This window comes from Macrobrachium rosenbergii, chromosome 23, assembly GCF_040412425.1.
Source record: "Macrobrachium rosenbergii isolate ZJJX-2024 chromosome 23, ASM4041242v1, whole genome shotgun sequence".
Taxonomy (NCBI): domain Eukaryota; kingdom Metazoa; phylum Arthropoda; class Malacostraca; order Decapoda; family Palaemonidae; genus Macrobrachium; species Macrobrachium rosenbergii.
The window spans coordinates 43,725,865-43,741,669 of NC_089763.1; the positions used below are offsets into that span (position 1 = coordinate 43,725,865).

The 15,805-nt window shown below is 35.8% G+C and overlaps 1 protein-coding gene across 2 annotated transcripts in view; it reads left to right on the forward strand.

Annotated features, from left to right (window-relative positions):
- Positions 1-7,077: 7,077 nt before the first annotated feature.
- swi2 (Protein singed wings 2) overlaps positions 7,078-15,805 on the forward strand; it is a 46,316-nt gene continuing 37,588 nt past the window's right edge. Inside the window, exons 1-6 of one of the 2 annotated variants that reach the window (XM_067125839.1) lie at positions 7,078-7,228; positions 9,422-9,494; positions 9,711-9,794; positions 12,335-12,501; positions 13,937-14,069; positions 15,548-15,665. In XM_067125839.1, the coding sequence (XP_066981940.1) occupies positions 9,435-9,494; positions 9,711-9,794; positions 12,335-12,501; positions 13,937-14,069; positions 15,548-15,665 (562 nt within the window). In that variant the 5' untranslated portion in view covers positions 7,078-7,228; positions 9,422-9,434. Of the gene's footprint in view, positions 7,229-9,421; positions 9,495-9,710; positions 9,795-11,911; positions 12,024-12,334; positions 12,502-13,936; positions 14,070-15,547; positions 15,666-15,805 lie in introns of those variants that run through there. The other variant, XM_067125840.1, reaches the window with a different exon arrangement.

Genomic DNA, 15,805 nt, shown 5'->3' on the forward strand with positions numbered 1-15,805 from the left:
CATACGAGAGCTTTGGTATGAAGATTGTCACGTACCTGAGTTCCTCGTTGGTGGAGTCGGTAGAGTTGTCGGCTAGCACTCTGCTAGGTCCGAGTTCGAGTCTCCGGTCAGCCAATGAAGAATTAGAGGAATTTATTTCTGGTGATAGAAATTAATTTCTCGATATAATGTGATTCGGATTCCACAATAAGCTGTAGGTCCTGTTGCTAGGTAACCAATTGGTTCTTAGCCACGTAAAATAAGTCTAATCCTTTGGGCCAGCCCTAGGAGAGCTGTTAATCAGCTCAGTGGTCTGGTTAAACTAAGGTAAGGATATAGTTATAGTTTTGAATGAATGTGGATAAGTCATGATGCACATCTAGAAATAAAAGTGTTGTATATTTGAAATACGTAGACAGACAGAGCTAATTTTACATAATTAATGTGATAAGGTTCCATTTTGTGTTACTGCTCCCGGCCTCTCATCACCAACACCACAGAGAGGCCCTCTGACCCACTGTCTCCAGAGACCTAGGTCTAGGGCACTTTCCCCAACTCACACTTCGCATGTTCCAAGAACGCAAAAAAGAGCTTCCATTTGCAATTTGGTCTTTCTATTCTTCTGTACAGCATATGCGTCAGAATTCGACTACTGTTGTCCATCTTTTTCCTCATTACGTGGGTAAAAACGAAGTCAGAATTTGTTATTTTCAGAACCTCACGGATCTTTCCCAGGCAATGGCAATGAAAAAGATCAAGCTGCTTTATATATATATATATATATATATATATATATATATATATATATATATATATATATATATATATATATGTATGTATATATGTATATATATATATATATATATATATATATATATATATATATATATATATATATATATATATATATATATATATATATATGTGTGTGTGTGTGTGTATATATATTGTATATATAGAGCATTTTATATATACATAAAATGTTCTATGCATTTACTCCAAAAAAACGGACAGGTATCTGCACTAAGGACATCATGGCAGGCCTATGCAAATCCCAACCCCTCCCCTCCTCCCTTTGTATTCATAGGCAAATCTCTCTCTGAACAAACCGGGGGGGGGGGGTGGCCACTGAAGGTTCAGTGGCCTCATGAGAGGGAATGACCTTGAATTCCCCCATTCATAGATGACATGACACAGATGCCTTAATGCGGGTTCCGCCACAGCTATGCTTCTACTCTCGTGTTCCGCTGTGGAATTATTTCTTTCATCTGCGAATCAAGATGATTTCCTGCCGCTTATCTTTATTTCCTTATTACTGCTTCTCGAGAGAGAGAGAGAGAGAGAGAGAGAGAGAGAGAGAGAGAGAGAGAGAGAGAGAGAGAGAGATTTGTGGACTGGATTACTGCATTGTCGAGGATCTACTGTTTTCATTACACGGAGACGTTTATTTCGCCGATGTATTGATCACATGTATCTGTTATTTTTACCTCTCTCTCTCTCTCTCTCTCTCTCTCTCTCTCTCTCTCTCTCTCTCTCTCTCTCTCTCTCTAAGCTCAGAAGCAACCAGCAACAGTCACCTAACAACTCGTTACTTAATTTGCTGCATAGGTCAACAGAGTGACCCGACAGAGAGAGAGAGAGAGAGAGAGAGAGAGAGAGAGAGAGAGAGAGAGAGAGAGAGAGAGAGAGAGAGATTCTAGACATAACTTTATGAAATAATTGACTGCTAAAAAGAATATATTTATAATATATATATATATATATATATATATATATATATATATATATATACATATACATATACATATTTATATATATATATATATATATATATATATATATATATATATATATATATATAAATATATATATATATATAAATATATATGTATATATGTATGTATGTATATATGCAGTATACTCGAAATAATGAGTGGTGCAGATAATGTGGTACCTATGCCATGGAAGAGCAAAAAAGCAAAAGAAGTAGAATGGTGAATCCCATGGCTTGCCCAAGGATGAAAGAAGAAGAAAACAACAGGGAAGATTACAAGAGGGGGTTATCTAAAATAAAACTTGATTCGGTCTGAGCAAGGCTCCGATGACCCTGTTCAGCTTACCGTGGGTTTTCGAGAAATCCCTTGAAACCCGGCGGTGAAATTTCTTCCTCCTGACTTTTAATTGATGAGATATTTTTGTGATTCTTTGCATTTTACATATTATGAGTCATTCGCTCTTTAGATATATTTCCAGCCTGGAATTTTGGCAAATTCTGTTCTCGAACTCGTCGGGATACCAATGATCTAGGTTTAATCTTGTTGCCTACCAAGAAATTTAGTCTTTGACTCCTTACCCTATAACTTTTCACTGTATTACTAACTGGGATATGACTTTGAGAAACGTCTGATAAAACGCACAAGCTATTTTAAAACACTGAACATGAAGCTGCATCGGGTTTATTCGGTGTGCAGATGGGAAAATTCAAACAACCGCTTGGTCAACAGACACCCAACATCCCGCTAGGCCTAGGAGTTCTAACGTGAAGTTACCAGCATTGAACACATTCATCAGAGTGTGACTTCCTTCATATCTCAGTCCTACCCTTCCTTCCCCTTTTTTATTTTTGTTGTTTACTTCGGGCGTGAGCTAGGAAAGGGCCATCAGATACCAGTCCAATTGACCTATGAACTTAGCAAAATTCTTTCCAATTCTTCGTTATTTTCACTAAATTGTTCTTCGTAACTCTCTCAGTTTGGTAGATTTACGCTAAAAATAAAACGGCATGTTAACTTTTTTGTCGCTTGACGTATAGAGAGAGAGAGAGAGAGAGAGAGAGAGAGAGAGAGAGAGAGAGAGAGAGAGAGAGAGAGAGAGAGAGAGAGAGAGAGAGAGAGAGAGAGAGAGAGAGACGGGTCAAAAGGACAGCAAGAGTTTTTATGGTCTTGTTAGCAGCTTGAATATTCGGACTAAGTAGATAACAAAGCCACAAGAACGCAGGCAAACAAACTCAGTTTTGCTCAAAGTTTTCAGGATCCTGAATAATAGATATCAGCGCAGTTTCAAGCGGTCTTTCAACACGCAAATATTAATCGAGCAAAAAATAAAAAAATAAAAAACAGTCCTCGTGACAACGCAATTACGAGTTAGGATTCTAAAAATATTAAAAACGTCACTGAATTTCCGAGAAGAATCGGAAATGCTATGTTGCCACTGGAGGATATGTAATGGAGATGATTCTAGGGCCTATTAAGTAGACCTATTATCATTACTATTATTATTCGTAATAGCAATAGAGCAGCCATATTCATCAACTAGCTTTATAATAATTTTTGCAGCTAATGTCAAGACACAATCTTCACGAAAGCAGTAACGAGATTTCTTGACCTGTTGACACTTGCACATAAACAAACACCGCGTCATCAGAATGCGGTTTACACTGATAATCTGCTGGAGATCATCTCCCCGGTTCCTTCTTTAATCTCTCTGTTTATCTATTTCCTCGCGATCAAAGCCATTCTTCACATTCAAACCCTGTTCGAAAGAGGCATCCTGCGTCATCAACATCTTGGTCAGCCAAGAGCATCAGCGGTCTAAAGTATCATTATTTACATTTTCCATTCTCGATTCTTTTTCCTTTGATAAAAAAAAATAAAAGTAGGAAGAAGGTCAGATGATAGTGATAGTGTAAGAAACGCAGGGTATATCCACATATACATTTCTATTCTGTGCCAAAAACTGAAAGTTTAATAGGAATAGATTGCACGTTAAACTATCGCTAGTCTTTGTAAAGGTGCGAAGCAGCAGGCTACCATGTACGTGATATTATATTATGAGCACGATGTAATTTCAAAATTATTTAATACTGCTATAATTTTTTACGAGACAGAACCACTAACGTAATTACTAATATTTAATTTTCAAACACAGAAGTCATCGACGCGTTCATTTTCTTCCTGAAGAAATCTTTCACAAAAAAATCAAGATAGAGATTCAAAATTTTTACAGCTGCATTAGACGCATGCGCAAAAGACCCATTAAAAGCTCTTAGAAACCCTTTGCACATAATGCGTTCTTTACCTGCATTTTGCGCACATTCCTGCTTGTTCTGAATATTATGTATTTGTTATTATTACATTTGGACCCAAGTCTAGCTACACACACACACACACACACACACACAAAATCCTCTCATTATGCTATAGAGTAACTTCTTTGTTTTTACAACGTGTTTTGGCTATTTTAATTTCTTTAATAATTTGTTAATTTGAATATCGATTGTTATCTTTCATAATTTGCTTAAATTCAAGTATGAATTTATTGTTATTCCTTATGTCATCTTCACCGACCATCTTTGCATACAAGCTTGTTTGGCAAGTTCATAGCCATTATAAACAACAACAACAACAACAATAATAATAATAATAATAATAATAATAATAATAATAATAATAATAATAATAATAATAATAATACTAATAATAATAATAATAACGTTCACGCGCTCCTAAGCCATTCAATCAAGTAAAAAGTCTTTTGGGGAGATATAGCTGCGGAGAAAGTTTGGTGACCAGGCGGACCTCAGAAGACGGAGATAAGAATCCTGAATTCAACCGGCGAATATTTTGAAAGTTTTCTTTCTTAAATAACAGGTCGAAAATAAAGCAATGTGTTAATGAAGCTGAACAGCTAGGTGAAATGGATCCGAAGGGAAAGGGTGAAGAGTCAAAGGAAGAAAGCGTTGTAAGCTGGAACTGACGGGACACTGTAATGTGCCTTTTGAACCATCTACAGTGTGCCACACAAAAAGTCTGTATTCACAGCTTCTTAAGAAAAAGATTTATGATTCATCCGGATAATTTCGTGAGCAGTAAATTGCAAACACTAACGGATGTGGTCCGAAACTAGCTTGAAATTGTAAGTTTCATACAAGCGCCATACTGCAATATGGACATTTTCGTATTAGGTAAGGATTCATTCTTATAAAAAAGGAAAATATGATTTCTTTGGTCCTGCAGGTTACAAAGAAGGGGTGCAGAAACTCATACCCATAAATATAACCTGATATCATTGCTTATATTGGTTACATGGAAAGATGTGGTGTTAAGAACTACAAACTATCACTCAACGTTAATATCAGTCAAATAATTAACAGACATTTTTTCGCCAATTTATTTTATGAAAATTATAACTTCAGACAAAAAAGAGGATGAATGAGTTAAATAACAAATTACGTCTGTCATCTAAGGAAAGATAATCGCTTGGAAATGTCATCCCATTCACTCTAGAAAGCGAAAGTTTTAGTTTTATATTCAACTATGACTGCATTTTAGCTAAGTGAAAATGAAAGACAAACATTCTTGCATTATTTTTCCCTGTGCAACAGTAGGGTTAATGGTAGCCTCACGCTTTCTACTGTGTAACAGTAGGTTCGAATGCCACCCGGATGAATGAGCTTCTTCGTTCATTTGCCCTTTGAAACGAAGGCTCGCAGGTGTAAGAAAAACTAAAGAGTGAGAACATCGACAAATGAAGAGATCATTGCGGCTGTAACGAAAACAGAAATTTTCCAATGGTAATGCTGATATCGAAGAACGCATTTCATTTAAAAGGTGAAGAAATAATCCTAAGTTATTTCAAGAAATGAAGAGATAAAAAACTGTTTATTTCCATTTTTATTTTAATCATTATCTCGTAAATGCTAACCATCTTTCTGTACAAAAAAAAAAAAGATAGTAAAACGTTGTAGATATTTTATTGACAGAACTATATAAAAAAATGTTTCCAAACACTGAGGTAAAAAATTCATACTACGAAAGTTAAAAATTAGGTATTGTGTAACGGCTACCATATTCACTAAATCATTAGTTAATATAAGCGATGGGGCGAGATTTGTGAATTTGGTGGTGACTTCCAACCTTTATCTAGCAAATTGCATTACTTCTCTGCGTAAAGACGTCAGACGTCTCTTCATTTCGCATCAATCACGTTCATGCATCACAATTATTAACATGTCAAGAATCTCATGCAAATATTCATACGTAGAATTTCCTGGCCTTTCTGCCGATATAATTTATTTTGTCATTGTATGTATGTTATGTCCCTTAAAATTGCCATTAGTTTGACTGTCAACAAACACAAATTGCTCAGAGTGCGGGTCACGGCAATCGGAGGTCGGGCACTACGTTTCCGTCCGCATTCTGCCATGTACACCTAATCCCAGCTGCCCAGGTGAATAAATCAGTTAATACCTAGTTCGACCTTTTTGTCCTCACAACTGTGATAAACAGTAAATATTCTAACACCAAGAAAGAGAAACATTTTATGTTGCTAAAAAGTAAATAAAAATGATAAACACAAAATGAATGCATAATTAAACTAAGAACTCAAAACGTAGTTCCAAGTTATCAACAGAATCTATAAAAATTCATCTGCACGGATAATTGTCCTAGAAGTAAGTCTATTTTCTAAAGTTTTATTCAAGAGATACACATTTTTTAAGCAGAGGGGGAAAACAGAGAAGAAAAAATTTAGCGACTGAAGCCCACAATTGTGTCAAAGTTTCGTGTTGTAATTAAGAATATTGATAGTTTGATGTCCCTCTGAAATTCAAATGGATTCACCTTGGTTAAATTTACGATGGCCGTTATTGATTTACGACCTTTTCCCCTTGCATAGGTTTGTTAGTTTGCTACAAGCTGTTATACTGACTTTTTCAGATGTCTTAAAAGCGCCATACCTGTACCTGATTTAAACTGTAAATTCATCATCACCGATAATGAATTGACGCAAAGCCACGCGATAGTTTATCGAATGGCGTTGCTGTGAAAGAGAGTAAACATATTGATGCTGTTTCCTCTCAAAATGTCTTGTAACCGTTTTCTATGAGATTATTTGTCAACAATAATTAGCCATGATTACAGACATCGTACTATACAACCCCAAAGTATTTGCCTCAGTTTATTTCTGTATGCAAAAAATTAAGTCATTTGCTAACGCAAAACTTAAAAAATAGAATATAATTCTTTTATATTAAATTAATTTTACTTCATATCATATAAATTCTTATGTTTAGCAAATATATCTTGACAACATCGCATAGACTTTGTATACCAACCCCAGACTTGGAGAAGATTCTGCAATCTGCGTTTGCAAACCTACTGCTGTAGGTCCGTTTGAAGGACGAGTTGTGATGTGAAGTGTTTTCGGTTCCGTCAGTTAAATTAATTCAGCATAACTCATAGGCCGGAAGGTGAGGAACTGTTCTACATTAACGAAGAAATACTATTTGAATAAAGCTAAGCTAGCTTGTATGATCTGGGTTTAGCTTCGGCTAGGACAAGTTGGGTTAAGCAAGCTTTGACCATGTCTGTACGTGTACCACAACCCCCGGTAACTTTATGCATTAAAGTACGTATTTCCGACGGATTTATGAACATTTCGTTATAAATTAATTGCATTCGAGGCACTGAGCCAAGGTTATTTGAATAGGACATGCCACAGGCCTGGACTAAACTCAGCTAGGCTTGTGCTAGGCATAGGCTAGGGTTGTTAAAGGGCTCCAGGGCTTGGGTTGGCAGCCTAAATTTCATAATTCCTTTTGGGTAGAATTTGTCTTGTCATGTGATGATGATTATTACATTAGGTGGTAGAATCATATAGTAGCTCCGTGGTGGCGACGGCACTATAACTTGACTTTTTCTACAGTTTTTTGGTTGCTAATTATGAATTTACCTTCAATTGTTGGCGCTCGAGTGTAATTAACCTGTAATTAACCCCAGAAGTCCATCCAACGGCAATTCTATATATTAGCTCCGCGCCTGTTTTTACCTTTTCAGTTGGTTTTTTCTATACTTTTAGGGCTTCTGATACTGGCGGTGTATCTGTTTGTTGTCAGCCAAATGGAATGCCCCTTCACCGTGTTTAGTACTGGCCCGGGGGGCTGGGGGTTGGGTACCCATACGTTAATAAGTTATTGCACTTGCCGGTCGGGATATGAACCATTCGAAACAGACGTACCCGTGCTCTGTCTTGTGAAGATCGTGTATGGAAACCCCTTGTTGGATGGGTAATTCTATGGATGAGCTCCTCACGTAGATATTGCACATAGGCTAGTCTAGCCTAAATAAAATTTTTGAGAGAACAAAATAGAAAAGGGGGTATATGATGCAGTTCAGGTGGGATAAGGTGAAAAATTTATCAAAATAATGTGAGAAGAATCCTGGTTTTTGTACATTTTTTTTTTACATAGAAAAGCTCCTGGGACACCATGTTTAGCGCCAGACCCTCAGGGTTGAGTGTTAAAAATTTAAGAATTTATCTCGCTAATACTGCATCATGCACATCCTTTCCTTTATTGTTCAGTCAAAAAACTCCTTAGTATACAATATCTCCTTAATAAACAATATCTCTGTGCAGGGCTCTCCCTTAGAATTACCTTACTGTTTTTTAAGTATCCTAACCTAATATAATCTAGTAGGCCAGGTACTACTCAATCTTAGAGCTGTATTTTTGCTTAAAGTTTACAAAATGTATGATATGGTACTGATGTAGATAAGGAAAAGATGCACCATCATTATTAAAAATTTTTTCTAGAAGTGGCTGTTGAAGTTTTGGCATAGGCTTAGGTGTAAATTTATCTAAGTTATGAGTCAAGCTTAAAAACCATATGAGTAAATGTAAAGTAACAAGAAATCACTATATAAACTTAAAATTTGTTCATTTTTATTTTAGAGGCTTTAGAAATGATAGGCACAGTGTTACTGTAGCCTCAAGAAAGCAAAAGTGTTAGGGGTCTTGAGATAAATGGAAAATAAGAATAATCAAAGATTTTATTGGATAAAAAGGTTACTGTACAAGCTTGTTGCATAAGACAGGGTATAAGAAATATTAAAAAGTATAAGGGAAAGAAATGGCATATACAGTATGCTTTCTTCCCCAAGAGGCCAGCAATGACCTTGCAAAGTCAGCCAAAGACATGCCAGAGGACAAATGGTTACTAAGAATATTTACAAATCTTAGCTGCAAGAAGTGATATATGTTTTGCTCATTGATAATTTTCTCTCATTGGGTTTGACAGAAAGTTATCATTACAGTAATACTAAAAATAGTAAGTTGTAATGGGGTTTTGATGATAATTATTAATTGTTACTTGATTAGTGAAATATTTATTACTCCAAGAAGTCTTCAAATTCTTGACCTGGTTTCCTGTCTATTGCATAAGGAAGTGTAAGTGGAAACATGTTCCTTGGTTAGTTTTATCATTGAGCAACATTTTTAAACTGTGTCCCAAGTAAGAATTACCCAGTGTGATCATTTGTATGATATACAGTATAACATTCTCCATCTTTTAAGATACCTCTTGTAAAGATTGAAAATAAGCTTGATACCCTTGTCTATTTTTTTATGAATACTGTACAACCATGTTTTTATAAATATTTTACAGGTTTGTGTAAATCATGCTGTACACATTTGCCATAGGATGGATAGTGATTTTGGCAATTACCAAATCAGCTGAGGTAAGTTTACTGTATATTGCTTTGGTTCAAAATTACAGAAATTTATTTTATAAAATTGTACTTATTAGATGGCAAGCAGTATGTTAGAAGATTTTAATTTTTTCCAGGAGCTTTTGCACACGATTATTAGTACATGATACGTGGTAATTACTAAAATTTCTAACCTTGTGAAAGGAATGGTCCTAATATTTGCATATTCCTGATTATTTCTTACAGGCTCGCATTCAGCCACTGGTAAGCAGTGAAAGCCAGAAAGACCTTTGCTATGAAATTCCTGAAAAGAACGCTGAGGAACTAGAGGTTAGTTCTGTTTTCTCAAGCATAAGAAATTGGGATTTGCATTAAAAGAGTAATGATGGTAAACATTTAATTTAGATTCAAGTTTGTAAATTTTTCAGAATAATATTTGCAGTACTTTCTGTAGTTTTTAAATGATCTGTGTACTAGTCTGATGTATTGAATATAGATGCAAACTTTATTGATTGCATTAATTGCTGTGTGTTTCATTTATTACTTTGTTTTATATTTGGTATTTTATTTAACAAATCTGAATAGGAAACATATTTATACTATATTTATACATACTACAAAATATTATCTTGATAGTTAGTGTGTTCCATACCTTTTGCATAACCGAGGAAAAAGAATTTACAAGTACAGGCAGTCCCTGGTTATTAGCGGGGATTCCGTTCAGAGGGTGTGATGATAACCGAAAATCTGCGATTTTCAGGGCTTATCGGCACTGAAAAGCACTGATTTTGAGTTATTGGTGCCTCTGTTAGGTATGTATCGGCGCCAGTATCCAATTATTGGCGCCAATAAGTGGAAATCGGGGATTTTTGGCACCGAAAATTGCTGATTTTCGTTGCTAAACAAGCACTTTAAAACCGGATCGCCATTAACTGAGCCCGCCGTTAACCGGGGACTGCCTGTATTTGTTTTGAGTTGGTTGGAAATGATAGTTATTTATTTGTAATTTTTCATATCACTTTTACAGACACTTTCAAGACATAACTATACAATCAAATTTTTATTCATGCATCACCGTCTGTGAGTTTTATCTTGGTTGGAAAGTAACCAACATCAAGATTGGTAGTTGATGTTTTCATGCTACAAACTTCTTCCTGACAAACATTACCTGACTTGCTATCCTCTAGGTATCAGTTGACATTCAGGGAATGAGTTTGTTGAAGACCTGTTCGTTCCTAATGAATCTTGAGTTGAGAAGAAGTAAAGAAGTTAAGAAAACGTTGAGGTCTCCATCTCTGAATAGATTAGTCAACTAATAGATGAGGGAGAGGAAACAAGCACAAAGTGTCAAGAGTTACTCCAGATAGTATGTGAAATAGATAAAAGTAGTAGGGCTGGGTGTCAACATGAGACCCCTCCTTCAAAGTTTTTAATACAAAAGAAGCAGAAACAGAATAAGTTAAATGACAAGGAAGGATTTCATCAGTCTTAGCCATTCTGTACTTTGAGAAGAGAATCTCATATCCCCAAAAGTGGACGTAGGACACAGTTACTTTAATAAAAGTGCATAAGTTGATCCATATGTTCATTACTCTTGGTCCTTCTCTCCTAGAACTTCATGTAGAACACTGTAGAGGTGGTGATGGGAGAGGTCGTTATGGACAAGGCTTTATTTAAAATAATCTTGGTAGCAGTCTTCGCAAGATATACAAAGTACAAGGGATGGATTGGTGGGAGTCATGAAGTACTCAAGAAGTACTAGTTATTTCTACTCTTGCCAGCAGAGTTTACCTGGCTATTGTGTACAGTAATGAGATTGCCTGACTTCATTGTCAAGATTGCTCTATTTTTATGAACAAAGGCCTCTGAAAAACAAGACTCTCTTCACTGTAGATAAAGTGGACTCTTTAAGCATGGAAATAACATTAGTTAGATGGTGTACTGGATGGACCGTACATTGGCAGCAATAGTGCTTCTGACTCCAGAGTATTCAGAGAATAATATCAGGTAGGTGAGAAGGGCCACACCCTGAAATAGAAAATCATCAGTGCAGTACTTCAGAAGACTAAAGAATAGAGGCACTATATTGTTGCAGGCAAAGCAATTGAGGGAGCTAGACCTGCAGAATGAAGAGGGTGTTACTCTAGGAAGTGTATATTGCTCAACTTGGAACAGGTAGAGGCCAAGAAAAGTCAGTACAAACCATCTTACTTTTCAGGGTGTTGCTCTTCCTATTTTAACAGATCAGGTACTGAAGAGGAATTTTTGTTATAAGAGGCAGAGGAGCATGACCTTTCACTCTATGGCATGACCAGGACATCAGATGGTAACTGAACAGCACTGAGAAGAAATGAGACCATGTTACTGCAGAGGAGTTCAGTTGCCTTTTACTGGAGGATCCCAGCCAGGTTTCTTAGATTCATCATTGGGAGGGGGAGCCAGGGAGCAACCAGAACTCAAAAGAGGGAGACATGAAAAGTCCTGGGAGTAGATCTATGCTTAGCACATAAAGGACATGGGTTACAATTTTTGAGGCCCAGAACAGCATTGAATGACATGGTGTGTAGGAGCTTTCCATAGTTTTGGGGATATTCACCTTGAAATGGCACAAGCTCCTGTTTCATGAGTGATTATTTCTAGGCTAGTCAGTTGCAGTCTAAGGACTGCTTTGTAAGGGAGAAAAATGGTTTGTATTTATGAAATATAAGAGTTATTCAAAAATATATATTATAATTTATCATACTTTTTAGTAAGTAGACTTGTATATATAAATGTGATTGTATTTTCATTATGATTTTTTAAAGTGAATATCCTTTTGAAAAACTGAACCACTTTAAATAACAGATCAGTAAAACTTATTTTTCTTTAAGATTGTGTGCAGTCATGTAAGGTCACTGGATGATGGTTTGGTTCGCATCGCCCCAGAGAAGTTGAAGAGAATCACATCGATTACTTATATACAATCCAATTTCACCTCCCTCACTTTAGACAGTGTTGCTGATTTGCCATCTCTTCAGACCATCAGTTTTAATCAAAGGTAATGGAAGTGACAACAGGAATTGACATTTTGTCAGTTGCAAGCTTTACATACTGAAGCCCAATGATTAAAATGCAGATGTATAGAATTATTTTTATTAACTGTAAAGTTCACATAATTTTGATGACAGCATATTCAAAGGTTTGGATGGTGATTTTCATTTGATGAGTGGTTAATGCTACACTGGTAGAAAATTATTTGGTTTTTGTTATTGCTGGGTGCATGGAAGAACAAGTATGTCTGTAATGGTATGATGGGTGGCAGAAAGGATATCTGATTATTACTAGGTTGGGTTGAAAGCGGAAATAGAAAATATTTTTAGTCTTCAGAGTAGGAGTTCAAAATGTGCATATATAGATTTAAGTTGGAGAATTGATTAGAATTACAAATGAAGAAGTGGCAGGAGGTTTGAGAGAGCTTGAAGATTCTGAGGTGATATTCTTGGTGCAGTAGTGTTTTTTTTTTTTTTTATACAAGCAACCACATAATTAAGTGGCATAAAAAGGATGGTGGGATAGTTAAAGGGGGTAGGTAGTTTTGTCAAGTGACATAGGCATAGATGTATGTCATTATTTTTTTCCATTTTTATCAAGTTAGAGAAGTTGGACAGTTGAGTTGGGAACAGATGATACGTAAAAGGTAGAGAACAGTTTTGTAGGGGCCAAAGGAGGGAATGTTACAGAACCTTTGTTACTCTGTACAGTTATCATACAAGCCATTCTGTAAGTGGTACCCTGCCCCAACACACTTTTTATTAAACTGTAGAAACAAGTACTAAAAAGGAAAGTACCTCTACTGCACTGTTTGTGTTCTTGAGTACCTAATTCTATATCAACATCATGTTGATTACCAAAGCATGTATTGACTTGCCATTTAAATCCTATCAGTAACCCACTGGGGAACAGGTTCAGCATCTAAATTGATTTAAGTTGTTGAAGCTGTTATTTGAAGTGTTTGAATTTTATCTAATTGGTTGGATTTCTTCAACAAAATCATGAACATAGTAAACAAATAATGACAGTGTAAAGGTGCTTGCAACTAAGGGGTGATCGGATTTCTGCTGTGAGGTTTACATTAACCAGTGCCTAAACCTATCCCCTTACAATAATGCCTGAATTAGCTATTGTGTGATTCAGGCGTCAGCTGCCATAGGGTTATCATTGCTTGAATCCTCATTCCAAGGCTTTGAGTAAGGTTTAGCACCATCCAGTCACATGTTTTATTTGCAGGTATTGCTTATTCTATTCCCAAGGCATTTGGAAGGGAATGTCCAGAAGTACGGAAGTATTATATGCTGTATGGATATTCTCTCTCTCTCTCTCTCTCTCTCTCTCTCTCTCTCTCTCTCTCTCTCTCTCTCTCTCTCTCTCTCTCTCTCTCTCTCTCTTTCTCTCTCTCAGTTGATACTATTTAAGAAAATTTATTTTCATTTCAGCTTTGTAACAGAATGGACATTGCCCAAAGCCCCTTCTGTACCTAAAGTGACAACGTTGGTTCTCAGTGACTGCTGGAATGACTATAATTTGCTCAGCCCACAGAGAAATGCATCTCTGAGACTTACAAATGACGTAAGTTGATTTTAATTCGTGTGGCTTAAGAATAAGTAATGTGGAGGCTTTTAAATTCTGCCATTGTGTGATTGCCTCATAAAAAAATAAAAAAAATTACAACATTAGCTGTTTTTTATTTCAGCGTATGGCTCTTGGTCAGTTTGTTATTAAAGGGAAAGCAATAATTCACTGGATAATTGTAGTAGATACTTTGCAGATTTATGTATCGTGCTGTATAATGTTACTGGAAAGGCCAGCCTTTTCTGATACTGACATCTTAAACTGTTTTAATGTTTCTCCTACTTTAGCACTCTTCTATTATGAAAACAAATGGTTTGGTTTAAGAAAAACTAGTGTATGCAAACAACTGTAGATTGGTACAATTTACAGGCCTCTTAAACAACTATAAACTGATACAGTTTACAAGCCTCTTTTACTTGTTCTAAAGCCTGTGCAGCTTGGATGACCCACATGCTGAATATCTGCTGAAAATGAATATTACGGAATTCAGTTACTGATATCTGAATCAAATGACAAGAAATTGCAATTGGTAGTAAAGTAAGTAATATTATCATGTCTCTCAGTTGATCACACTTGTTTGACTCATGGATATTTGATGGCTAATCTACATTATCCAATCCCTGAATGCAATGAATTCTTAACAACACCTGCATTCAAACATGTTTACATAGTTTTCCAGTTTACAAGCAGCAATGAATACCAAGTTTTAGGAATAACTTAAAAAAAAAATTGCAGAATTTTCATAATTTTCATTTCATTTATTAGTTGAGATATTAAGTTGTATTAAAAATATGATATGTAATTAATTAAAACAAACCTTTTTGGCCATCCCTGTGACAGTTAAAAACATTGACACAGCAGTCTGGTGAAACCATTTATTAATAATAATGAGAGCAGATATCTCAGATGCTCATTTCTAACCCTGTCTCATAAATCAGATAAAACAATTCCTCAGCTCAGTGCCAGAGTTATTAGTTGTGTACTGTACCTTATTTTCTGGTGAAAGTTGTTGTTTATCTTGTAAAATATTTTGTTTATTATTTTGCATTACTGTAGTCATCAAAATGATCCAAACTTGTAAATGTATGTTGTTGATGTGTATGGATATGTTAAGGTAGAGTATTACTGTAATATTTTTCTGGCCTTTGTTGTCATGTCCTATATACAACTAATTTCTCTTGAGAGAAAGTTCACCTCTTGGAATGCAGGGTCTGCAGTTAGTTAAACACTACTTGGCATATTCATGGCTCTAGATAGGCATGTGGAAGTATTGCAGATTTTTTTATGGCTGGGCCCTGATCTTTCTAGAATTGCTTGTGACTACATACCATGAGCAGTAATGCTTGATTGAGTCATTATTATTGTAGGGAAATAGCAGGTGTACTAGTGATGAACCAGTTGCTCTTCAGCTGTAATGTTTCTTGGTTTTAGTTCCATACCAATGTTCAATGCTAATGTTTGTTTTACTTTTGCAGATGTTTGATGGTTTGAAGTCCTTGGAGCATCTATACCTAGTCAATTGTTATGTCTCGAATATGACAGCTGAGCCTTTTGTTAAGCTAACTTCCCTGCAGAAATTTTATATAACTGGAGGTATTTCAGCAATATGATTCTTTTTATTGATGTAATTTTCAGCAGTTACATAGCTTGACCAAATATAGCTTTCAGTCGCATTCAGGGAACTGAGTGAACTTGGTAATTTTCATCATGTTGAGTTAGTGTTATAGATTTTT